General features: G+C 40.7%; 1 protein-coding gene across 1 annotated transcript in view; it reads left to right on the top strand.

Moving 5' to 3' along the window:
• The first annotated feature begins 1,365 nt into the window (after positions 1-1,365).
• PHLPP1 (PH domain and leucine rich repeat protein phosphatase 1) overlaps positions 1,366-27,571 on the top strand; it is a 213,351-nt gene continuing 187,145 nt past the window's right edge. The window contains exon 1 of the mRNA XM_082353754.1: positions 1,366-3,093. Within this exon, the coding sequence (XP_082209880.1) occupies positions 1,578-3,093 (1,516 nt within the window). The 5' untranslated portion in view covers positions 1,366-1,577. The remainder of the gene's footprint in view (positions 3,094-27,571) is intronic.

Genomic DNA, 27,571 nt, shown 5'->3' with positions numbered 1-27,571 from the left:
AAAATCGTTTTCAGGAATTTCAAGAATCAAGATAAATATATTTTTTTTGGTCCTGTAACTTCCTCCATTCCTCTTCAATGAAACTGTGTAGATAACTCAAGTACAACTTTCCCTGCCCTTACTAGTTTCTGTTACATCAGATACAAGTTCCAGTTTCTCTGTTTCTCTCTCCTTCCTCTTTCCTCAAACCCCCCATCCCCAATTCACCCCCAAGTTTAGTAACTTTATTGAAGTTAAGGCAGGCCCTGGATAGTATGAAGTTGAAAAAGTCTCAAATGTGAAAATCCAGATTTATAAAACAATGTGGGGGAATAGTAATTCAATTAAAAATTTACTAAATTCTTTTAAATAGTACGCTATTCTAATCTAGCCTACAGTATTGTTTCAACTGACAAGAAAGTGCAACTTTTCAGACCACGAATAACATTGTAGCCGTAGAATATAACTTTTTCTGAATGTTGAAAGAAAAAACAAGGGAAGGCGTTAAGAGAGAACATACAGGACCAGCCCATCTCATATCCCACTGTGTCTCCATTCCAGCGTTTCCTCTACTTTCCATCGCTTTCTGTGTCATTAAGTTACTTCAAACCTTAAGATCAACAGGGAAAAATGAGATCTCAGCCCTTTGCCTTTTTCCTTCTCAGATGTAGGAACTGGAGGATCGGGTCGGGGCTGCACGATTTCCACTAAGCTCGTTCAGTGGGTGGTGGAGGTGAACACCAAAGGCTGGGGACCTTTGTGCCGTTTAGAGTCCCTCAAAGCCCTCTCTTTCAATTAGCAGGGAAAACGAAAGTCTTCTGGGGAGCGGGAGCGGGTGGGCTAAGTACAAGTTTATGAACAAGAACATTCCCGGGCACGGAGTTCAACAGCAGAGGGCAGAATACCCACTGTCCAGGGCACACGGCTGGCTGCAAGGAGGAGCATAGTTTAAGGATCTCTGGGGCTTGTAGTTCACCACGTTTCCTTCGGACATGCCCGCTCGCGCACTGGAACTACAACTCCCAAGGTGCACCGCGCGCATCTGTTGTCTCTGCCTCTCCATCTCTGAGGCTCGCGCCGGAACCTCCCGGGAAACTGCCCCCGTACGCCGTCCCGTTTGTTTACCCTGAAGCCCCGCCTCACCGCCGTCCTCCTGCTCTCCCCTCTCCTGCCTGGAATGCCGTCATGCAGGTGATGCATATTCATGAGGCCCGCCGAGGAGCTCCCGCCCTGCCCGCCTCCCGCCTTCCCGCTGCCGGCGCCTGATTAATATTCAATGAGCCCAGCTTCGCGGCGGGTTCGCCGGGGTGAGGCGGAGGAGTGGGCGGGGCCTGAGCTCGGCGCCCGCGACCCGGGCGGGGAGGGCGTGTGTGTGTGCGGGGGGGCGGTGGCGGCCAAGCGGGCGGGCGCGCGGGATGGAACACCGAGACACCGACGGAATGCTCCGAATTGCCACATAATCCCCTGGAACGGCCGTGCCGAACGCCATTGGCTTCTCCCTTCTCCCCGCGCCGCCGCTGTCTCCCACCTTCGCCTCCCCGCCTCTCTCTCTGCCCGCTGTCTCCGGAGCTGGGGGGGAAGCGCGAAGCCCCACTGCAATGGAGCCCGCCGCCGCGGCTACGGCGCAGCGACTCCCAGAGACCAGCAGGGAGGACCGAGCTCCGGCTCCGGCGGCGGCTGCAGCGGCGGCCGCGGCCGCGGCGGCTCTGGCGGCGGCAGTCGGGGGCGGCCGGAGCCCGGAGCCCGCGCTGACCCCGGCGGCCCCGAGCGGCGGGGCGCGGGAAGAGGCCCCCGGCGAGGCGCAGCTGGGGCTGCTGCCGGGCCGGCCGGGAGGCACGGGTCGTAGGAGGAGGCGCGGCGCCCCCCAGCCCACCGCTGGCGGGGCTGCCCCGGTGCCCGGGGCCGGCGGTGGCGCCAACTCCCTGCTGCTGAGGAGAGGGCGGCTGAAGAGGAATCTGTCCGCGGCCGCCGCCGCCGCCGCCTCGTCGTCCTCGTCCTCATCGTCGTCCGCGGCTGCCGCCTCGCACTCCCCCGGCGCCACCGGCCTCTCCGCCTCCTGCTCGGCCTCGGCGTCGCTGTGCACCCGGAGCTTGGACAGGAAGACGCTGCTCCTGAAGCACCGGCAGATGCTGCAGCTGCAGCCGTCGGACAGGGACTGGGTGCGGCACCAGCTCGAGCGGGGCTGCGTGCACGTCTTCGACCGCCACATGGCCTCGACCTACCTGCGCCCGGTGCTCTGCACGCTGGACACCACGGCCGGCGAGGTGGCCGCCCGCCTGCTGCAGGTGGGCTACAAGGGCGGCGGCGTGGTAAAGGTGCTGGGCAAGGGGCACCCCGACGCCGGTCCCCGGCTCCCGCCCGCCGAGCCGCGGGACTCGGGGCCGCCACCCGGGAGGAGCGGACTGGCCGCCGTCGGGGGGCCGCAGCGCGCTCCTCCCGCCGACCTGCCGCTGCCCGGCGCCCCGGACGGGTGGGCGCTCTGCGCCTCCCGCGCCAGCCCCGCGCCCTCAGACTCCAGCCTGGGCGAGCCGGGCGCCCCGCGGCTCCTGGACGGCGCGGCCGCGGGCCCGGCCTCCGACACCGAGAGCTTCAGCCTGAGCCCCAGCGCCGAGAGCGTGTCGGACCGGCTGGACCCCTACAGCAGCGGCGGCGGCTGCTCGTCGTCGTCCGAGGAGCTGGAGGCTGACCCGGCCCCGGCCCGGACCCCGACGGGGGCTCCGGGACAGCCCCGCCTGTCCCGGCTTGGAGCGGGCGCCCGGCCGTCATCCCCGACGGCCTCCCCGCCTCCGCCGCAGCCGAAAGCCCAGAGGGGCGTCGAGGGCCCAGGCGGCGCCGCCCGCGATCGGTCTCGGGAGGAGAAGGCGGCGGCAGCAGCGGCCCTCGGCCGCCCCCCGTTGACCCAGGACGGGAACGGGGCGACCGCGGAGCAGGCGCCTCCACCGCCCACCCTGTACGTGCAGCTCCACGGAGAGACCACCCGGCGCCTGGAGGCGGACGAGAAGCCGTTGCAGATCCAAAATGACTACCTCTTCCACCTGGGCTTTGGGGAGTTGTGGAGGGTGCAGGAGGAAGGCATGGACTCGGAGATCGGCTGCCTCATCCGCTTCTATGCAGGTAAGGAGATCATCTGCACTTTGACGCGTGGGGAATAAGCACTTCCAGGTCCCGAGAAATGTTTGGCCACCCCGAGAGTCAGCGCGGGTCCTCGGGAGTCTCTCTTACTTCTCTACAGCTTTCAAGTACGATCTGTGTGATACTAAATTGAGCAGTTTTAAAATCCGCGAGCTTTTGTCGTTCTTGGGGGCTCCGAGGTTGGGAAGTAAGCTGGGAGAGGTGGCAGGGCCACCAGGAAGCACAGGGAGCAGGCACTCCTGAAAGAAGCAGTGGTGTCTTTGACAGTGAAGGTGCTGCCTTCGGATGTCTGTTCACCGGTTTGTTGGGTTTGAGGCAGTTTGGGATTTCAGGTAAACATCACGTGCACGTGATACCTACAGAGGAAAATGACCTTGGGAAACGCGCTGGAACACCCTCCCTCCGTCTGACTGTCCGCGGCTTGCCGTTCCAGCCCGGGAGCTCGCTCCGCATCAGCTGGTGCTGCTCGTTTGCCCACTTAGTCCTCGATGGAACCCAGCAGCTGCGGTCCTCTTTAGTGATACTTTCCCTCAGCGCTTTTTGGCTTTATTTCAGTTTCCTCTGTAAGTTTGATTCTTGCGTCAAAAGTGGTTTTGCCTATTTCTTTCTCTCAGTTTCTTACTTCTAGCCTTTATAGCCAGAACTGACCATTGCGATGTGACTTGCAATAGGGATATATAGGAATCACAATACGACTTGAGGGTGATCTAAAATCTTCCTTTTTTTTTTCATTTCTAGATTAAAGGTCTTAAAAGGAGAGTTAAATCTTCCCAAGATTTACTAAAGTACTAAATTATTTCCCCACCTAGGTTGTATGTGGTGGTGGAAAAATAATCACACTTGTAATTTCATTAATCTGTAGCCATTCTTTCTAACTTAATATGTTTTTGGTCCAACTTGTGTCCCAGTAGCAGTTTAGTCGGTTTGAATGAAGAAATTACACATTGAGATATGCAAGACTGGTAGCATTCCTGGTGAGATGTTCGTTTACGTTTAATTGAAGTTTTTCTGTAATTCAAGTGGATTTCTGATGGATTTTTGCCTCGTAAAGAAAACCGTATCATAATACAATAGCATTTGTAGTATCTGAAGATAATATCCCAACCGGATGACAAGCCTTTAAAAGCTTATGGCCTAGAAAATAGGTGATTTTTTTTTTCTTCCATGTAGGAGCAACAACTATATCATTTTCTCCCGTGGCTCATGTAATTTGTAAAATACTGTTACTTTACAAAAGCAGTAAATGGTAATCACACTTGGAATGAGAATATTTTCTTAACATGAGAATGATAAATACCCTTATAACCAACCAATTACATTGAAGGAAATATATATAAAGCAAGGGATATGTTAAATAAGCAGTATTGAACATATTTCGTATGGAAAGAGCTCTGCATCCCTTCTTTTCCTTATGACTGAATTGTTGATCATGATAAATGTCCATGGGAAGGGTTTTAGGTGTCCTAGTCATGACATTTAAATCTTTGATTCCCCTTGATTGTCTCTTCAAGTGTGTCTAAAATGTTCTAAGTGGATGATATATAGGTTTTTTTTAAAAAAACTTACCTCAGTATAAAGGTGACACATTATCTTTCTGGTAAATCGCAAATTTCTGGTGTGCTCATTTTAATCTTTTTGTTTCGTTCTTTATGAAAAGCAGGAATTGTTGCTTCATTCTGAACTTATTTGCTTTATTTCTATATGCACAATATAAATACATATATACCTCTGTGAATATGCTTGTAAAAGTAACTAATTAAATAAGGAAGCCATACAGAGCATCCAACCTGTTCTTGAATGTGAAGCTGGTATGCAGGTGTCCTAGAAGGAAGATGCCTGATTGTTATAAAGATATAACAGTCTTTATAAAGATGTTACAAAGATGTCTAATTGCTTATTTTATAGCAAGTTGAGCTTATTTTAAGCCTAAGAACATAGCAAACGTCTGTGTTGATATTCATTTGCCATAGAACAAAATTTACCATATAGTGAGTCCACTTGAACTTTTGCAAGGAAGTTTAGTTACTGATGAACAAAAGGGCCTTGGTATAAGGTGGTCTCACTCATCACGGGAACATTATCAGGACTTCACATGTAGCGCAGGTTTGCACCAAGCTGGAGGAGATTCCTAGAAGTTACCCCTGTGCTGAGGCGGAATGTAGGACACCCAACAGGAAAGTGGCATGTTTTGGTAGTAATTCTTTTCCATAAGAAGAAGAGAATTAACGTTTGTTTTATATGAGATCCTTTGAGGGGGTGTTTTCCACCACATTCGTTTTTATAGTGTTACATATAACTTACTCTTAAATTTATTGCTGCGTATCTTTTTGTTTATCTGTGTATGTGGAGTTAAGGATAGACTAGGAAATTGCTTTTGAAGGCTTTTGAATATTTTCCTATATTTAAATTGAGCTCGTTATCTGTTGTTCATCTAGTTTATCTGTTTATCAGTTGCTTTTTTTTTTGGAGAAGTTCTTGTCCAGTGGAGAACTTTCATTCTCTTGAGGTCACCTTTCAGTTAAATTTTAGTATTTATAACCTGGCCTAAGTTATTCTTAAAAGGCTTTGAAAGCCATTTGTGGTTGCTTTGAATATTTAAATATTTATTCAGGTAAAGTAAAATGGAAGTCTTTAATGAGCTAAAAGGCTTTGGACAAAAGGTACTATCTAATTACAGAGTTGTTGAGAAAAACTTAGTTTGAAAATTGTTGCTCCTCTGAAGCAACCATTCTCTTAGCTAACTTTAAATAAGAAAAAATTTAATTATGGCTCTACCTGAAGTAACTTGTGTAAAGTATTAAGTATATTAGGTACATTAACATTTAATTTTCCTTTAAGATCAGCCATCTTAAATTTTACCTGAGAGTAATTTTAGGTGAAAAAATATTCAAGAATTTAGGTTACTCGACATAGGTTACGGACTTAAAAACGTTAATGAGATTATGTTTTGTACTCCCTGGGGACGTCTGAGTCATTAATCAAGGGCAGTACTAAACTATATTTTTAATATTTTTGAGTCTCTTCTACTGCCTTTTAGCTTTAGTCATCTGGCTGTTTCAGTTTAAATTGTAATAGTGGGAAATGATGTTGACAGAATGGAGAGTACACCCACTGTGGCTCGTGAGTCTTGGACAAGATATTTTTATGTTTGACTTTTTGGGATTGCTCAGGAGAACGGACTCCTTACCCACTCATATTTCTTCTCTTTTTCTCTTCTGGGATGATCAAACCTTACATGGTTTCCTACATGGAAACCAAGAAGGGGTGGTTCGGCATTAAGCTGTAATATTGACAAGAAGTCTCTTATTACTATAATTACAGCAGTATTGAGTAACGTGGTATGAACATGTGACACCAGTGTGTGCTTAAGCAGTCCTTTTAAGAACAAAGGGTTTAATTTTATTTTTGTTGCTTTTTGTATTTAAATTTTATACTTGTTTTTGATGTAGAGTGAGTGCTGTCTTGTCCTTCATAACTGTGGTTTGATAACGTCTATTAATATGTTGGGTTTATTATCTTCAAAAATCTTAAAGAGCTTTCACATAAATTATCTCGTTTGTCCTTTCAGAAACATTATTAGGGAGGAGTCGGTGTCAATCCTCTTTTCAGATAAACTGATGCATAGTTTTGATTCTTGCTTGTGGTTTTTCAGTTCTTGGCAGAGCTGAGAAGAGGGAGCATGCATATTCTGTTTTACAATTCATATTACTTTCCATGAATCGAAGTTGAATTTCATTTACACTTGAATTTTTCACTTGGTTAAAAGCATTCCGAAAATATGCTATTTTTGTTGGTAATGAGGTGATATTATCCTCTCGTCCAAAGTGGTATTCCTTGTGAAATGTGGTTGGTTCTATTTTTATCATGCTGCCTTTAACATAAAGAAGCAAGACTGGCAAATAAGTGGACAATACAGAAAGAGTACGAAAGTGTTCTAAATATTCCGGTTGCAAATAGTCGTACATGCATTTAAGTTGGCATGAAATAAAGCTCACCTAATGATTCTGTATTCTCTTACGCACGCCTCATTTGTTGAACTGTAAATCTTCATTGGGTATAGAGCATTAACACTTTATTTGAAAAGTGGATAACTTTTGAGGGTAGCGGTGTGACATTTCAGTTCCTTTAAAATATAGCTTTACTTGTAAAGTATTGAAAATAGCTATCATGAAAGGTTTGCATAAACCATTCATCTTAAAGTAAACTTATTTGTACTTTAGTGATCAGTAGTGCTCTATTGATGTCACCATGCTGTTCATTTTTTATAATTCATATGTTATATAGAGTTAGAGAGTAAGCTATTCTGACTGATTTTCATAGTTATTCCTTAAATGGTGTGTTTTTTTATGCTCATTGAAACAATTATAGGGAGAGGAGATGAGTGTAAATGAGTTTATGAAGTTTCTGGTTGAAAGTTTTATCTTTTTGTGGCTATAAGATTGTTAAAACAGCCACCTTAAATGACTGGTTATCCCAAGATTCTTATTATTTTTTAAAGAGTAAGGTGTTTTTGTTGTTTTTGATTCTCTTTCTTTATAGAATGCTGAATTTGATTTCTTGGTAACATAACATTCATTGATGTTGTATATGATCCAAGGCTAGTATAATACTTGGCATTTTAGTTTAAACATTTGTTGAATTGAATTTGCGGAATTTTGTTAAGCAGCTGGTGGTGTGTGTCCTGAATCTTCAGCCTTCCTTCCTGTTAGGGTCCCCAGGGGTTGTGTTAAACACACATACACACAGAGGCATTTCTCCCATGGCAGGAGGTTTTAGATGTGCCACACACTGTTAATATCTTCTATTTCACGTGAGTGGAGCTCTATGTGGATTTTGAGAGAGTTCTCTCTCAAAGGTTTCTTAGAGTTAACAGGTGTTTCCCGCCCCCCCCTTTTCAAAGGCATCTCTTACCTAAACTTTAAGATGAATTTAATGAGACATCTGTCAAATGAGGCGTTTTAGATTTAATGATTTTGTTATGTGCCAGGGTTGAACACGGTTCAATCTATCTGGACCGGAGAAGGGTTTAATTGTACTGTGAAAGTCGAGAAAAGCCACTCAATAGAAAGGCTTTTCCTTTAAAGACGCCTGGCATTTTGAAAAAGAGAAAAAGATGTTATCAAAATGTCCAAAATAGTCTGGGAAAGTGAAGGCTTTTTTTAAAAGTCCCACTTTCTAAAACCCACTCCACCCCTTGATCGCAGGCATCTGGTACAACACTGGTAATGAGGGGTTTTGAATCTACCTTCATGTCCCTCTGCTTCTTGGGCAAACTCTTTAATACTTACCTTTGGTTTTCTAAAGATAGTATAATTAAAACAAAACAAAATCGACCATTTGGATTCTTTAGACATATTAGGTATTTATAACCTAAGTCTCTGTGACGGGTTGTGTTTGGATTTGTTATGAAACTTTAACTCTAGGCTTTGGAAAATTTTGATAAACTGAAACTCAAGGGTCTGGAAAAAATAGACTTTAATGGTACTTTGATTAAAGAACATTAGGATATTTGGTTAACTATGAAATAGCGGCTCTTTCAAGTTGTGTGATAATTGTACTTTAGAATCAAGAATAATAACAGTTACCAGGTTGCTGAAGTGTAATTACATGTTGATTTCGAGATGGAATGGTTTTGTTATATATATAATATATATGCCCAGTATTCCTTTTAGTATGTTAAGTGAAACAAAGCATAACCATCGCATAATGCCACATTCATGCTGAAATAATTGTTTCCCTGTTTATTTTTACATTTGAGATTGCTTTAATAGGTTGTAAAATGTATTTAATGATACAGTGTCTTATTAAGGTACTAGTCCAATGACCTTTGAGTTTGGAACCTAGAAGTTCTCTTGGAAATGGAGTGAAATACTCTATTTGTAGGTTGTACATGTTTTGTGAGTTTGTAAATGTCAATACTTTAGCAAAAAACAAAAAAAAATCCAGAATTTTTGACATGTATTTTGTCAAATGAAGCTTGCTAGAAGTAACTTAGTCTCATTTCCAGTTATGTGAAAGCATTCAGTTGAAGACTGAGTAAAATTTGAAATAATTTGGTTTCCCCTGCATTCTTTTCAGGCAGGAAGAGTTTTGAATTTGTTGCTGTCTAGTTCTACTGACTCGTACATCTGATGATGAAGAGCAGGTGGAGAGTGAATCTTTTCAGATGTCTGCCTTCGTTAATAATGTGTTAGAATGTTTGGCGCCTTCTTTTCAAATACGAGGCGTGTTTTTAAGTATAGCAAAAGAAAGTATGAACTGTATTTGTTTTCACTGTCTATTTAATAATTATCTGGATTTCACAATCAGTTCACTCCTGACACATGGTCCAAAGAGCAAAATTTTATGCATAGAACCAGTTTTTGACCTTTTTGTCATGTATGAGAAATATATTCCTAAGGAATTCTTTCTTTGTTCCTATCCATGTATTTTGAGAGCTTTTGGCTATACTTTAGCACTTGAAGGGGTGCTCCATCTTATGGTTTTTGAGTTTGGCTGATGTATCCTGGGGTTAGGTGAAAGTAACTTTGTTATGGTTTGTAATTTAAAGAAATGAGTCTGAGAGTTGGGAAAGTTGGTATGACTTTGGGCATTCATTTTAACTTATCCTGGGCTTTGATTTCCTCATCAGTAGAATGATGAGCTTGGAGTAGAGTAAGTCTAAAATCTCTTCCAACTCTTAACATTCTGGGGCTTCATTAGAGAGCCTGTTCTTCAAATTAGAAGGACTAAATGTTGTAGTTGTTTTAAGTTCTGTACAAACCTATCCATGGGTTTAAAAACAGCCAAATCCCCAGCTTTTTGTCATGGAGAAAGGAACAGGCTTGGACCTAATACACACAAGTCAGCCTAAGGTTGTCAGCCAAAGAAGAATACCTTTTTGGAGTAGATTAGGGCTAATGATGGAATAGATAGTGTTTGATTACCCTCTCCCTGCCAGTTCTACTCTTCAAAGTAGAATTCAGCACACTAGAGATGAATTTAAAGAAATACATCCTTTTAAAAGTTGAGGTAAGATTCTGTTCTTAAGTTGACTTGTAAAGTAAGATACTTTTATAATCCAGTTTATAAACTTTACTGTAGTGATAACTGTATTTGAGGGATCCAAATATGGGAAACATAATGGTTCATTAACTTTAATTCATGGTGAGCTGTGTGTGCCTATCTACTTGTGCCTAGAGTCAGTAGGAGAAAAAGCACATAAAAATGTTTTTTGTGTTATTTTTGATTAGATCATAGAGTTTAGGATTCTGTAGCGATCCTAATATCTGTATTTTTATAGATGAGGAAAGCAAGCCCTGTAGAAGTTGAGTGTCTGGTCCAAGATCAGTGATAAACTCAGTCTCAGAATTAGGAATAGCACCCAGGATTTTGATTATCTGTCTAGTATTCTTTTTTTCCCCCACACTGAATTTATATACTTACTATCTTTGGATTCTCCTTTATTTAGTATTCAAAATGAAAGTTTAAAAAATTGAGTGTGCTTCACACATTTGGTGCTTTCTCAATTACTTCAAGGTGTTTCTAGTTTCTTTTCATTCTAATCAGTGCTTATGAGAGGTTACATATCACTTTGACAGATTATGGGCGGGCTTCTAATGGAACAGTTGGATATTTTAATTGCAGAGAGGGAAATTAGATTTCATCAGTGATGTTACCCTTTGGGGGTTTTATGATAGAACTTTAAAGTTGACAGATGGTTGACTGAAAAGAGTTACAGTGCTAGAAAATCAGAAAATCAATGGTTATTTGTCCGGTCCTTTAAAGGTGAAATTGTTAGAAGAATGGAAATGTGGCAAACCACTGAATTTTAAAAAAATATTTGGAAGAAAAATTTAAGAATAGATCTTGAAAAAAAAATCCCATTCAGACATGTGTTCATTAAAAAGATTCAGTATTCATAATATTTTTTATTTCATTTTTTTTCAAGAAAAACGTATCTTCTCACAATTAAATGCACTTAGCTTATTTAGGTACACATACACAGCCCTACTTTTATGTGATATAAATTGAAACAACTTAGTTCAGTAATCTTTGGGCTTTTGCTGTTTGCTGGTTTTGGAAGTCTTTATTTATTTATTTATTTATTTATTTATTTATTTATTTATGTATTTATGTATGTATGTATGTATGTATGTATTTATTTATTTATTTATTTATTTATTTATTTATGGCTGTGTGGGGTCTTCGTTGCTGCGCGTGGGCTTTCTCTAGCTGCAGTGAGCGGGGCTACTCTTCCTTGCGGTGCGTGGGCTTCTCATCGCAGTGGCTTCTCTTGTTGCGGAGCACAGGCTCTAGGCACGTGGGCTTCAGTAGTTGTGGCACACAGGCTCAGTAGTTGTGGCTCAAGGGCTCTAGAGCACAGCCTTAGTAGTTGTGACACACAGGCTTAGTTGCTCCGCGGCATGTGGGATCTTCCCAGACCAGGGCTCGAACCCGTGTTCCCTGCGTTGGCAGGCAGATTCTTAACCACTGTGCCACCAGGGAAGTCCGGTTTTGGAAGTCTTTATCATGAAATCTGGTACTGCTTTGGATATCTTTGAGAGAGGGAGAGAAATGTCCTGCTCCTGTTAGCAAAAAGACAGTTTGTGAATATTTGTAGGGGTGAGAGAGAGATTCCCTTTTATATTAGGTTCCATTTTAATTTAATCATTTACCTTAAGTAAAAGTTTTATATGGAAGTTAATCTCTGGAGTCAATTAATTCCTCAAAGATGACTGTTCAGTTTTTACTATGAGGAAGGGAACTTGTAAAGTGCAGAAGTACAAATGGGTAAAAATACATTGCATCTGGCATATGGAATATGTACTCTAGCTGCTGAAGCAGAAAAGAAATTTCTCTTGATGGTCTCTGAGAGAGGTAGTATGGCTGGGGGTAGCTGATGTGCAGGTTTATGTAATAAATTGAATCTCTCCTTCTGGAAAGAAGTAAACATCACTGTAGTTGGAGGAGATGCACTCTCTTCCTTACACACATCCCACACATGCGTACATGATACACTCACACATGCACGCACACACGTTCTCCACTGAGTGCTGAGGTAGGATGTAATGGGAGGTGGTAGCAGGTGGGTGGGGTAAGCAGTCTTGGGGGGAAAAGTCTCAATTTCAAAAAAATTATAGTTCTTAATTACGTAGATCATTTTTTTTCACATTCTAATTGGTAACTTATTTCTCCCATGAATGGCCTGTTCATATCCCTTGCCCATTTTTTTGTTTGATATTTGCCTTTTTCCTACTGGCTTATAGATTTGTTTTGGGGGGGGTATATCTAGGGAAACTAGCTTTGTTTTGTAAGTCACTATTTTCTTCATCCATTTGCACTTTTATGTCAGTCTTTTCCTCTAGGTATTCAGGGTTCTGTGTCATGCTTAGGAAGGCCTCCCCCTCAAGATTTAAAAGAAATTTCCCATATTTTGGGGCCAGGGGACACGGGTTCCAGCCCTGGCCCAGGAAGATCCCACGTGCCGCAGAGCAACTAAGCCCTTGCCACAACTACTGAGCCTGAGCTCTAGAGTCCGCGAGCCACAACTACTGAGCCTGAGCTCTAGAACCCGCGAGCCACAACTACTGAGCCCACGTGCCACAACTACTGAAGCCTGCGCGCCTAAAGCCCGTTCTCCACAACAAGAGAAGCCACCACAATGAGAAGCCCGAGCACCACAACGAAGAGTAGACCCTGCTCACTGCAACTGGAGAAAGCCCACGTGCAGCAACGAAGACCCAATGCAGAAATAAATAAATAAATAAATAAATTTATTTAAAAAAAAGAAAGACAGGAAGTAGGAAAGAACAAATTGTCCCCACACTTTTTATTCGATAATTGAGTATTTCTTTAGTGACTTAAACTGTCACTTTTCCTCAGTTTATGCCTTTTTTAAAAAACTGATAGGCATTTATATCATCCTTACTATGTGCGAGGCACTGTTTTAAGTGCTTTATAAATATTGACTCATTTAATCCTCATAACAACCCTATGAGGCAGGTAATGTTACCACCCCAGGGTTACAGATAGGGAAACTGAGTTACAGAGCAGTTTAGTACCTTGTGTGGATTTGTCAAGCGGGCAAGGCACGGGCAGAGTGCAAGCCCCAGCATTTGCTGTCAGAGTTAACTAGTGTGTAATAGCTTGCTTTGCCGAATGTGGAAAACTTGTCCTTGATAACCTTCTGGGGCCAGTTTGGGCAGATCAGCATGTGGGAAGCATGGACTTCGAAGTACTTGAGGCTGGGACTTGCATTCTGACTGTGCCCCTGAGCCCAGAGCTCTACCTCCCTGTTTCCTTCTCTGTGGAAATAGGCAGTACCTGTGAGCCACACAGCGTTGTTGAGAAGATCAAATGAGACGAGGGAAAGTGCCTAGGACAGCAGGACTCGGTGTAAACCAGGCCCTGGTCTTAGGATGCAGAGAGCACTGATGGAGGAACTAGGACCTAGATTTGACTGTGGGCTTCTTCTCTACTTGATGGGAAACCTATAATGAACCCTGTAATCTCTTTAAGCCTCATTTATTAGAGAGATTTTAAAAAATCCATCTCAGAGAACTTTGTGAGGTTCAGATTTGATGATATATGTGGAAGTGCTTTGTAAACTGTGAGATGTTATACAAATGTAGTGTGGTGGTGGTATCTTCAGCAATAGTAAATTGCCACAAATGTGAATTAGAGGTAATTAGGGCTCATTAAGGAAGATGGGATATGCTGCTGCCCAGTGACACTGGCAAACTATACACTTTCACTCATTCATTCAATCCAGGAATTACTATGAGTACCTACTATGTCAAAAGTACTTTGGATTCAAAGATGACTAATTTTAATTTTCTAGGATCCCTTGAAATACTTACAGCTCTGAGGGCATGTTTGTGGAAACAAGCGAGCCAACATTTAGAATACAAAAGTGGAAAATTTTCTAATAGAGGCAGTGGGGTCCACAGATGACTGTAGTAGCAGCAAAGGAGCGGCTCCTGACTCCACTGTGTGAATCCCTGGAAGGCCCTCGAGCCATCTTGAAGGACCAGAGGGAGTAGACTCTTGCCATAATTCTGGAATACTGAATTGTTTGAGGAGCAACCATAAATTACCAGTAGTTCAAAGTCCAGTCAGACTGAGTTTAGGATTAGTAATTCCACCTTAATCCTTTAAGATTTACCAACCCTTTCTATCTAGGCCTTTTTATCCATTTGAATCATTGGGGCTTCATTAGGTATCGTACTTTGTGAGGATCTAAGTTCTGGGTTAAGCAACTATTAGTTTTGCTTTCTTGAAAAGGAAATGCAAATGTGCACATGCTCAAGGTTGCCCTGAAGCCTGGCAGGGGGCCTACAGTACACTTGAAAGACGTTCTCTTATTTCTTTTTGTGAAGCCTGTGAGGGTTTTGCTTTCCTCGGATTTATAAAGTTTATGGGAAATGCCGTGTTCATCTTCTGGAGGCAGATACTTTCTTTTAGTTTAATGTCGTGTAGACCAACCACATTAATGTAAAATTTGGAAGATGAGGAATTGGTCATAACCTGAGGGTATTCTTAATTTTTAAAAAATAAATTCCATTTTTTGGTATAAATTTATTTATTTTATTTATTTTTGCCTGCACTGGGTCTTCGTTGTTGCACATGGGCTTTCTCTAGTTGCAAGGAGCGGGGGCTACTCTTCATTGCGGTGCGCGGGCTTCTCATTGCGGTGGCTTCTCTTGTTGCGGAGCACGGGCTCTAGACTCGCAGGCTTCAGTGGTTGTGGCTTGCAGTCTCAGTGGTTGTGGCTCGCAGGCTCAGTAGTTGTGGCTCGTGGGCTCTAGAGCGCAGGCTCAGTAGTTGTGGCGCACAGGCTTAGTTGCTCCACGGCATGTGGGATCTTCCTGGACCAGGGCTCGAGCACGTGTCCCCTGCATTGGCAGGCGAATTCTTAACCACTACGCCACCAGGGAAGCCCCGAGGGTATTATTTTTAACTTTGCCCATCTACTGTCTGGATCTTCATTGGTGAAGGAATTTTTTTTAAAAACCTCTTGTGTGGACTAGGAGGAAACACAACTCTTAAGTGCTCATATAAGCAAAAATAACTATTTTATCCATGGCTGTAAAATCTGTACTACACTACTATGGTAAGTTAAGTCTTTACTAATGGCCTGTTACAAATTTCTTTTGTTTTAAGTGGAAGGTAAATGTCTCTGTGAAATATTGTCTCATGTAGTAATGTGAATGACAACACTGGAAAAGATCTTTATTTTGCGTTTTATGTTAGTTTTAAAAGTATGATAAACTCCCTGTTTCTAAAAGAAGTTATGCAGATCCTGTCTGACTAAAATAAGGCATGCTTCTAATTCCAATGAAAATACTTCTAATTCAGACTAATCAACATTCAGGTTAATTACCTGCCATTGTGTATTTTCCACTGTCATTTGCACCTTTCTGCCCTCTGTGACAAATTTTTACAGAGACCTCAGTTAACTTATTAGAGCACTGTCAACACTCGACAAGCTGATTTTCATGGGGGATATTAACAGAAATGTTAGCACCAATGTAACCATAAGGAGAATAGTTATTAGCCCTTGTGATTATAAAGTAGACGCTAAAAATCCCTTGTAACTAAGTCGTAATAGAGACTTGGTGTTTTTAACCAAAATCTGAGTAGTATTGTCTCATTGATAAATACACAATGACAAAAGTTCTATAAACAAGTATCTTGGAACTGCTAAAGATAATGTCATTGTGAAGATACCACACAAAAGTCCATTTCTGAGAATAGGGATCATCTTGTAGTCAGTACATTTGGAATGCTAGTTTTATATCTTGAATTGGCTTGCAGCTGCTAATAGAGAATTGGGAGCCATCATTGCTTCCTGCTTCTATAGATGTTCATAAGATCTCCCACCCCACCCCCAACCAAACAAAACAGTTGATAGCCTCTTGGTTCTAAGAAACTGATAGATTAACGCAAGTGGTATTAACCTCTAGATAATACTGATGGATAAAGGGAAGTGGTGGTGTTCACTTACCTTGAAGTTACTATCATAAGCACAACTATATATACCCCCTTGCCCGGTATCTTCTTTATCTTTTAGAAACATTTGTAATACTGGAATAGACTAAACCAGAGTTGTCGGTAGATAGTTACTACTTCAGAACCTGGTGAATGTGATAATTGAAGTATTACCTGCTAGGGAATAGCTTTGCCAAGCTTCACAGGTGAAAAATGGGTGACAATGTCATGGATATCTCAGGGAGAGCATAGAATCAAAGCACTGGAAAGGACCAGGGGCATCTAATCCAGTTTCTTACCTAGCGTAGAAATCTGTGCTTATCCAGTCCCGATTGATGGTCATCTGGCTTCTGCTTGTTGACTGCTTGCTAGATACATTATTCCAGGACAACACTGAGTAGAGATCTTGCTCCTTGAAATGTGATCTGTGGACCAGCATCGTCAGCGTCTCTTGGGAGTGTGTGAGAAATACAGACTCTCAGGCCTCACTTCAGACTTACTGAATAATTGGCATTTTAACAAGATCCCTAGGTGATCGTTTGCACAGTACAGTTTAAGGAGTGCCAGTGTTGGATGAATCGGGAGTGGGAGAGATTAGGATTGGAGGAGGGGAACCATTAGGAGCTTGCCTGGTTCAGTGAGATACTGAGGGCTAGAACTAGAGGAGTGGAGAGAGAAAAGGAGACAGATGTAGATGTTATCCTGGGCCTCAGTAGCTAATATAGAAGCTCAAAGATGACAAGTTTGCACTTTGAGTGATGGGAGAATTGTGGGTCAGTTCATGAAAGTAGGAAACAAGAGGTTGTGTGTGGGTATCGCTAATTAATTCAGTCAAGCTGGAGGACCAGGCACTCTAGTTAGGAGTTGGTGATGTGAGAATGAATGATGTGTCCCCTGCTCTTGATTTTTACGAATATTTTGCAGTTGAGCATGGATTTTGCTGAGGATGAGTTTGAAATGGTAATACACTTTAAGCTGACAGTAATCATTTGTTTAGCCGGTAAATGGACCTGACTCACCACCCAGCTTCCAGATCTCAGTGGACCCTTTTGCCTTCTACAGTTTATCAAATAAACAATTACAATAAAACTTGAAATGCCTTAGTGAAGGCATTTACAGAGTGCCAAGGGAACCCAGAAGTCTGACAAACCAGTTCTCCCTGGAATGCTCAGGAAAGGCTTCCTGAGAAGGACTCCCTGTGTGAATGGGGGACTAGCACTGCATGGAAAGGGCATGTCAGGAGCTAAAGCATGAATGGAAGGGCAGGATGTGCGTAGGAAGTGGGGAGGAGCTGGAGTGGTGAGGTGTTAGGTGATGAGATTAAAAGTGGTAGGAGATGAGGCTAAAAAGGAGGTTGGGGCCAGATGATGAAAGGCCTCACATGCTAAGGACTTGATGTGATAAGCAGTGGGAGCTACTGAGCATTTGAAAGTGGGGAGTGACATGATTAGATTTGTATTATGGGGCATTCACTGGCAGCCAGCTGGAGGATGGACTGGAGAGAGACTAGAAACTTGGAGACCGCCTTGCTGGGGCATTTAGTAAACATTTAAAGTGCTCTGTTAGGAGCTGCAGATCCAAAGAAAGAATGGCCTTGCCTCAAGGAGTTCAGCCTAGTAGGAGAGAAAGAAATCATTGCAATATAGAGTCCCCTCCTTTGAGGTTTGTACAGTGTGGTTGTTTACCAAGTAGGAGTTAATCAACTCTGCTGCAGGTGGGGTAGGTGGGAGATGGTTTAGAATATTAGAAAGAGCAGACCCAGCAGTAGGAGTGGATGGGATGGGCTTTTCTGGCAGGGGGACCAAGGGGCTACCTGGGGGCTAGATGGGGGAGATCTAGACTAGGTCAGCGCAGATGAAGAACTGCAGATGTGGGAATTGTTCAGAATGTAGATTCTTGGATCTTATCGAATGATTACATGCTGGGGGAGAAAGAGTACTTCAGGATTTATTATTCATTCCTGAAGTAATCTGAGTATGTCTTCCACATCAGGAAGTGTGTCACTATAATCCTTGCCAGGGATATAGTGTGAACAAGAGCGACAGGGTTTTGTGTGTTAGGATGACTTGGAGGTTTCTAGTTTGGGTGACTCTAATCCCATCAACCAACATGCAGAATGTAGGAGCAGGAATTGGCTTTAGGGTGAGGGGGAGAGATGGTGAATTAGATTTTGGATGTGTTAAATTTAAGGTGCCTGAAAGATATCCAGGTATGCCTGAAGAACTCAGGGATTATCTATGTTTAGATAGTTGTTAAAGTCTTCGGATCGAATGAAATTGCTAGATTAAATGGGTTGAGTGAGGAGAGGGCTGAGGAAGCAATTCTGAGGATTGCCTGTATTTAAAAAGTGGTGGTAGTAGATTATGTTGAGTGAAAGAATTCAAGTATAAAAGAGAGACACTATATGACATTTATATGAAGGTCAGTTAACAGGTAAAACTAATTTTTGGTGACAGATCATAATAGTTGTTACCTTTCAGGGGGGTTATCGATGGGAAAGGCTTGAGCCATCTGCTGTTGATAATGTTCTTTGCATTTTTCTGGGTTTTATTTTCCTGGGTATATGCATACACAAAAATTTATTGACTGTACCCTTATGGTTTATGTGCTTTACTAGATGTAAGTTATACCTCAGTAGAAAGAAGGGATGTGGTCCTGAAGGAAGAAACTTGAACATTGTTTTTTGTATCCTGAAGGGAAAGAGAGAGGGGAGAGGCTAAGGGTGATGGACGAATGGATGGGGGAAAGTAAACAAGGGAAAGTCCTGGAAGAAATAAGATGGGAGGAATCAGGAACACCCAGTGGAGTTAACCGTGGGGAGGAAGAGGGCCACCTGTTTCTTTGAGACTCTTAGGAAGGACGAGTAAAGGTAAAGATTCATTTAACTGACATTCAGGAAGTTGGGCCTCGGTTTTGTTAGTGAGAAGGTAAGGAGAAGCCAGGTCTCAATATTTACTGTAATATGCTTTTTCTTGAGTGAATCAGTCAGCTAATCATAGTTTATACCCTCTTCGGGGAATTTATGGCTGTGATTTCAGTCTGCACTGAATTTTCTGTAGGGTGATCCTCTCTTAACTATGGTAACGCATCTGCATCTTACTGCATGGGAAGGGGAGGGGGGATAGTAAACAAGAGCTGGAGGAAATGATTGCCAAACTCAGGTTTACAGGTTTGGCTGTGCTTGGCAATGGGCAGGTTTGTTTTGATGGCACAGTTTGGGTTCCCTCCTCCCAATCTCTAAGTGTGTCTTTGGGGCAGGGGTTGGGGAGTGGGGTTGGGATGTGTAGGTGTGGAGACATGATGGTCAAAAACCTTCAGAAAAGTTGCAACTTTGACAAAGCTGGGATTGTACTTTCTATTATGTCCTGTTTCCTTTCTGTTTAAAAATCACTTATGGAATAATAAAACTCCTGAGATAGTTTTCTTTTTTTTCTCATGGCCTACTACTGATATTTGCAGACATAAAACCTGGTTCTAAAGAATGTGCTTTCCATTCCTAGACTGTCAAATTGACTTGTGGCTTGAATCTGTTTATGAAGTGAGCATGAAGACATAAATTATAAGTTTAGGTAGATATAAATCAGATTGTGTAGGGGACAATTATTCTTAAATAAGAATTACTGTTAAGAAACCATGTTAAACCTATCATTTTTCCTCTTGTTAGTTGTAATAAGTGTTGAATTTCTGTTTTGTGCTCAGTACGGGGCTAGATGCTGAGATTTCAAATTGTGGTTATTGAAACAAATGAAAAACACAGGTTGTTCTGAAGAATATAATTGCCCCAATATTTACTGAAGTATCTAGATCATCTGGTTATGTTATATTCCAGTTGCAAAGTTGGTTTCTGTACATTTTTTTTTTAATAATTTTTTAAAAAAATTATCTATTTATTTATTTATTTATTTATGGCTGTGTTGGGTCTTCGTTTCCGTGCGAGGGCTTTCTCCAGTCGCGGCAAGCGGGGGCCACTCTTCATCGCGATGCGCGGGCCTCTCACTATCGCGGCCTCTCTTGTTGCGGAGCACAGGCTCCAGACGCGCAGGCTCAGCAGTTGTGGCTCACGGGCCCAGCCGCTCCGCGGCACGCGGGATCTTCCCAGACCAGGGCTCGAACCCGCGTCCCCTGCATTAGCAGGCAGACTCTCAACCACTGCGCCACCAGGGAAGCCCGGTTTCTGTAAATTTTTAATAAAGATGTTTTGGGGAATAAGGTAGAAAGTCTTGAGAAAGAAACATAATTTTTAACTCTTCATGTCAAACATGGTGAATTGCCAAACAGCAAACTCCCTGAGGTAGGGAGCCCAGCATGTTTAAAGACCTAGAGGAGGGGCTCCTGTGAGTATAGTGTAGGGAGTGAGAGCATCACGAGGGAGGGCTGGAGAAGTAGTCGGGGTCAGAGATCGTGGGTGTGTGTGCTCAGGAGCCACGTTCTGCCAAGTTCAGAGTGCTTAGGTCATCATAGTTCCTCCCCAACCCCCCTCCCCCTTGAACACAAGACAGGTCGATATGCACTCTTGGTTGTGTCTGGCTGTAAGGGCCTCATAGGCTACAGTTAGTGTTTTGGAATGGATTTTAAGAATAATAGGAAACCATTCCACTGAGTTATCAAACATCAGTTAGATTTCTCTCTTTCAAGGACAGGTGCCATGACTGTCATTTTATATCTTCCTTTCATCTTATCAGTAAGAAGGAGAAAGGCAGGGTAAAAGTAACCCTGTCTTTTCTATATTTGCTAAGCCTTCTATTCTGGACACCTAAACAGCCACTTCTCTGTTCTTCCTGTGTACACTCCCCACATGTGCTTTCTTCATCTTTCTAACTTTCCCTGGCCACCCAGGGCTACACAGTCTCTGCACTGGGAACCCAAGATGCTCCCAAATTACATGGGGCCTACTGATAACGAAGGCATAGCCTTTTTTTTTTTTTAACTCGTCTCGCATTAATTTTTACAGAAAGCTTTATTTTACCCTCTTTTTGTTCCACCCGACCCACTCGTTTTCCCTTTCTTAGAAAAGAAAAATTAGTATCTCTCAGTGAGAGAGTATATAAACATTCCCTGTTGTACACTCTAACTTCCCCCAACTCACCCCAGCAGTTAAGCTGTGCTAAACATCAGGCGTGTTTGATGGGGGAAATTAAAAAACACCAATTCAGTGTGTTCTCTTGGCACGTTAGCAACCGACTTTCATTTTAATGAAAATGGGATACAGTGTTACAATTTTTATATGCTGTTAGGGATACATTCGGTGAGATTATACCTGCTTAGGATTCCTTTTTCGTACACTTTTTATCCATAAACGAGAGAGGTCCCGGGGTCATTTGTGCACAAAGTCAATTATTTTTCAATTAAGGGCAGGTTAATTAGTTTCTCTATAGTTACTGAAGCTATTATTCTGTGTTCTCCCTTTTCCCTCTCTTGGTCATCATCTTTTGAATCATTTTACTACTTTTTTATGAGATCAAATGATAGTACATACACAGGAAAGAGGTAAAAACAGTTCTTTATTTTAGGATTTTGTTGTCATTATAGAAAGTGTAAAAAAAATTTGAAAAGTAGGCAAAATAAGTGTCATGACCTCCTGCCTACTCATTGCTCAGCATCAACAATCAGTCACCTACTCATGGCCATTCTTGTTTTACCTCGAGCCCCTTCTTCTGCCTAGATTACTTTGAAGCAAATACTGGCCATCATACCTTTTCATCTGTTCATTTCACTGAACTTAAGTATCTCTAAAACATAAGCACTCTTTAAAAACAACCATGATACCGTGATTTTGTTTAAAAAAAAATTAACACTAATTCCCATTTTTCAACGGTGTTCAAATTTCCAGTTGTCTTAAATTTTTGTTTAAATTATGATCCAAATGTGGTCGATACCTTTGTGATTTTTTTTTTTTTTTTTGTCTTTCCAATGTCTTTTCATTTTAGGTTTCCCTTCTCTCCCACCCTCCTCACCCCCCTTTTCTTTGCAATTTACTTGTTGAAAAAACCAGGTTATTTGTTCTGTAGTGTTTCACGTTGTCTGGATTTTTGTGAGTACATTCCTGTGGTGTTAACAGGAGTATGTTGAGGATTTGGATATATACTTTTGGGTTTTTTTTTCCTTTTGAGTTTTGCTTAACATTTATGATCTTGATCAGGTGAGTTAAGTTGGATCATCTTTTGGAGGACTTAGAACAGAGGTCCACAACTAATGCCATGTGTCACGTGTGGCTCACATGTGACCTGTTATGTTTGGTGACATGGTTTGAAATTTTTTCAAATTAATTGCCATCGGTTCAATATTTTAAAGTTTCCCATAAAAATCTAGATTTTTGTTTTTCTTCTTTTTTTTCTTCTTCTTTTTTTAAATCAGAAGATCTAGATCTTTTAAATCAGAAGATACAGATCTTTTAAATCAGAAGTCCTGGGCTTCTGCAGCGATGCCCACAGGTGTAGTGATGAGTGGTGGCAGCTCCCTCCCTGTCCTCTCCAAGGTACCCTGAGCGCTTCACTCATGTAGGTTTCCTGAAAGGGCTGGTAGGGCTTGTGAACCCTGACTTAGAGCAACAGGAATTACTTTTATCTGCATGGTCTCGCTTAAATTTTATTCATGATATTGATAGTTTACTTTTAATCTCTTGTTACATGTTTTACTCTAAGCTGGTGTTTGGGCTATTTTACTAACAATCCATGTTTATTCAGATAAAGGTCAGAGCACCAGCTGATGTTCCCATTGTACTTTGTATATCCATCAGAAGACTCGTTCAGTGCATTGTATTCTCATGCCCTGTGGAATTGGTGTTTATAGTTTTAGAACCTAACAGAATGCTTGGCACATAGTAGGAACTCCATAAATGCTTGTCGAATGAGTGAAGGAAGAAAGAACCAGTAAACAAACTACCAGATAAAACAGAAAAAAAAAAAAAAAGGAAATCATGTAATACATATCTGAATTTGAGTTTCAGTGGTATTTGTACCTCTGCTTCTTTCATTAGCATGTATTATCAGAAAGTGGCTGTTATTATGGTGTGTTATACTACGCAATACAATTTAGCAATAACTTCTATATAGATAATAAGAGGTAAGTTGGGGATAGATTTCCTAACAAGAGATTTCAATTTATTTGTGCTTTGGAGAACAGACTAGCTGGGCTTTCCTATTTTGCCATAAGAATTTGGAATTTAATTTCTCCTTCGGTTTGTATCCTGTGTTAACAAGGACTTGTAGCAAGTGTGCAAAAGGAAAGGAGTTCAGCATGGACAGCGCACACAGACTTGAGGATCCTTTAGGCGTGTATCTGGCATAATTTGGTAAGGTTTTTAAACCTGGCATTTGAATAATAATTTAAAAAATACTGTTGTGTTTTATGGTTTAATAATCTTATTTAAGTTATACATCCTTTAAAAATTATATTTGAGGTTTTTGTCTTTTTCTTGGTCTGTGGTAAGCCTGCCTGAACTTTTCCTTGCTTACTGACAGACACCTTTTATAAAAAGTGTGGGTGAGGTCAAGTTCTGTACACTTCGACTCCAGGAGGATACTTAATTTATCAGGAGTAAAAGAACAGGAAAAATTAATACATGTTACCCAGTAGCATGCTCTAGCACAGTCTAAATTCTTAGTACCTGGTGGTAATGTGTGAAAATGTAGTTTGGATGACCCCGAGCCATCAATAAACTGACCTTTCATTAAGAAATCTAGCTCATTTTGCTCATCTTTAATTGTGAACTGAAAGGAACAACTAACACTATTAAAAGTAAGGAGTTTCAGTTTTAAAGAGTCCTTCAGTGGTATTTGTGGGTGGTGAAAAGTGATAAACTCTTATTGAAAGTGTGTGGTATCTTCACATAGTGAGGTTGAGTATTACAGGGAAGTGCTGTAATACTGAAAGAAATTAGGTTTTTTCCTGTTAGATGATTTTAGTAAGAACAAACAACAACAATAATATCACCATCCTGTACGTACAGAGGCTTTACGTTTTTCAAAACACTTTCAATATTGAAATGGTAATCACTGGATCAAATCTCTGAGACTTTCCTGATTAAAAGAAAAATTCTTAATGTTACTGTTGTCCCTTTAACTCCTGTTTTTTTTTTTTTTTTTAATTAGTTACCGTTAGTAAATGTTAACCAATGTTTCTTTTTTACATAAAGAAGAATCTTTACAATTTGGAGGAAAACTATGGTTGAAACTGAGGATTTGAAACTGAAATCATATACTAATTTCAAATGAATTGAGTCAGAGACAGACTGTGTCAGAGGTGTTAAATCTAGACAGCTGACCACTGGATTTATTCCAAGGCCCCAGGGGAGACTATGTGCATGCCTAATGGACTGCTTTATGTATCGATAATTGGAGGAACGTAGTTGGAAGAAAAACTAAATTTTTTGTAGTGAGGCCTCAGATGTTAGCACTTTCCTGCTGTTGTTAAATAGTTATGTTTTTTTAAAAATGCAACTTGATTTTCTTCTTCCTTTTCTACATACTGCCTATAACGGCCTCTGAAAATTGTAAGGTAAACATTATTTGAATGATGTGCTTATTAAATAACAATTAATTTAGTTTAATTTTGCCCAAATAATTTTAGCTTTGCAGTATTTTTTCTTTAAAAAAAAAATTTCTTGTAGCTACTTCAAGCCTGAAGTAGTATAAAGAACACCTGTGTAACTGTCTCCAGCCTTGTTGAATCTGTTTTGCTTTATTTGCTTCACATGTGATGTTTTAAAGATGTAAACCTGTGTACACCTCATGATGTCAGCAACCTGGCACATGCTTTGTGAAATTCATTCCTATATGTCGTACCTTTTAAAAAACTACTTATTATTTAAAAAATTGTTATTTATTATAAGTGGTGGGTTCAGATTTTAAAATATTGTTTGGTGGTACATAGCGATGCAATTTATTTTTGTACTTCGATCTTAATCTAGCAACCTTGCTGAGATTTTGTTAGTTTTAGTATTTGTATGAATTATTTTGTGTAGTCACCCATATGTCTTGCAAATAGTGGTGGTATTATTTTGGGTCTTGTATGTGTAATTTCTTTTTCTTGTCACACTGGCTAGAACTTCTAATACAGTGCTGAAAGAAAGTGGTGATAGAAAACTTTGAATTTTATTCTTTAAAGGGAATATGTTTTGCCATTTAATTTGATTTGTTTCTAGTTGATAAACTTTATAAGGGTTAAGAATGGTATGAGAAGTTTGTTTTTAAAATCATGAAAGGAGTATTGATTTTACTGATTACTTTTCTGTAACCTAGGGATCTTATGGTGTTTTTTTTCCCCTCCCCTTTAATCTGTGGAATGTGATAAATTATATATTTAGATTTTTCTTATGTTAAGTGATCCATGCATTCTTGAGATTTAAAAAATTACCTTGCTGAATTCAATTAGCTAATATTTTATTTAGTAGTGTTTTATTTATGTTATACAAGTAGAATTGGCTTAAACTTTCTTTCTTGAACTGTTCTTCCCTGTTTTGGTTTTACTCAGAAGGTGAATGTTCCCACTTTTTATTTTTTTCTGGGACAGTTTGTATAAGACCCGAGTTATCTGCTAGTTCCTTGAAGGTTTGGTAGAATTTGCTCAAACTTTCTGGACCTGGTAGCTTTTATAGTGGTGTTTCACTTTATCTAATGGTTATAGCTATATTGAGGTTTTCTAATTCTTCTGGAGTCAGTTTTGGGAAGATGCATTTTTCTAAAAAACATTTGACATCTGTTTTTCAACATTATTGAAATCTCTATCACATTTTGCAATGTGCCTTCTCTTTATTGTTGGTCTAACCATGGGTTTGTAAATACAATATTATTAGTGTTTTGAAAGAACCAGCATTTGGTTTTATTGAAACTTTTGTTGTTCCCCTCCCCCATACTTAATTAATGTATACTCCTATTTTTAATTCCATTGATCACTTTTTTAGAAGTTCTCTTTCATTTTATTCCTAACTAAAGTCAGATGCTTAGCTTATTAATTTTCAGCCCTTCTTTTCTAAGACCATATTTTAGTCAGTTCGGGCTGCTATAACAAAGTACCATGTACTGTGTGCGTTACAAATAACAAAAATTTATTTCTCATGGTTCTGGAGACTAGAAGTCTCTGACCAGGGTGCCAGCATGGTTGGGTTCTGGTGAGAACCGTGTTCCAAGATATGGACTAGTGACTTCTTCTTGTATCCTCATACATCTGAAGGGGAGAGGGAACTGTCTGGGTCACTTTCTATAAGGGCTAATCCCATCCAGGAGAGCTCTACCCTCATGACCTAATCATCTCTCAAAGGCCCCACCTCCTAATACCATCACATTGGGGATTAGGTTTCAACATAGGAATTTTGGGAGAACCCATAACTGTCTATAGCAGATCATAAATATCTTTTAATACCGTTTCAGTGGCATCCCACAAATTTTGGTATGAAGTGCATTAGTTTTCATTTGATATGTAGTTAAGTTCTAAATATGTTGTAATTTTATTGTGCTTTTTTCTTTATTTTATATGAAGTGCATTAGTTTTCATTTGATATGTAGTTAAGTTCTAAATATTTTGTAATTTTATTGTGCTTTTTTCTTTATGAATTATTTTGAAGGGCATTTCAGTGTTTTCAAATACATTAGAATTTTAAAAATCTAAATTGTATCATTTATTTCTAATTTTTTGGCATAATTGTCAGAGAAAGTGCCTGTATGATACTGATTCTTTGGTATTTGTTGAGGTTGAATTTGTGCCCTGGTATGTTTTTATAATTGTTCCATGTCTGCTTGAAAAGATATATTCTACTTGTTGGGTGTTGGGCTATAATATATGTTGTTAGATCACGCTTGTTAGTTATATCATTCAAATTTTCTGTAGCCTTACTAGTTTTTGACTGCTCAATCTATCGAGAGTATGTAAAAATCTTTCTCAATGATTGTAAATTCATTAAATTACCCCTTTAATTCTGTTGATATTTGCTTTATGTATTTTGAGGCAATGTTGATAAATTACAGGTAAATTCAGAATTTTAATCTCATTGACTGCATCTTTTTCTCATTGTTGTATAATGACTGTTTTTGTTTCTGAAAGTGGCTTTTGTCCTAATGGATATTTTGTTTGATATTAATGTGATTATATTAGCTTTCTTTGGTTAATATTTACTTGGTAGTTTTTTCTCTTTCCTTTATGTTCTTTCTGTGTTGCTATTGTTGCCCTGCTAAACAGCATATAGCGGGCTTAAAATTTAATCTGAGAGTCTGAAAATTCAGTCTGTTTACATTTCGATCTATTTATTTAGTTTTAATTTTGTGCTCCCCCCCATCTTTTTAGGTTTTGATTTTCTCTTGACAGGGTTTTCTTTAGTTCTCATTTTACTTTTTGTTCATCTGGAAGTTTTATAATTTGCTTTATTATTTTAGTGATTATCTTCAAATATTTAACTTGAATATGTGACCTAAAAAAGTTTGTAGTCACCATTTCTTCAGCATCCTCTCCTTAAAAACAAACAACAACAAAAGGCTTTAGACTAACTTTTATAATT

The sequence above is a fragment of the Balaenoptera borealis genome, assembly GCF_965194805.1.
Source record: "Balaenoptera borealis genome assembly, chromosome: 14".
Taxonomy (NCBI): Eukaryota; Metazoa; Chordata; class Mammalia; order Artiodactyla; family Balaenopteridae; genus Balaenoptera; species Balaenoptera borealis.
This window is presented reverse-complemented; position numbering and strand designations above follow the sequence as displayed.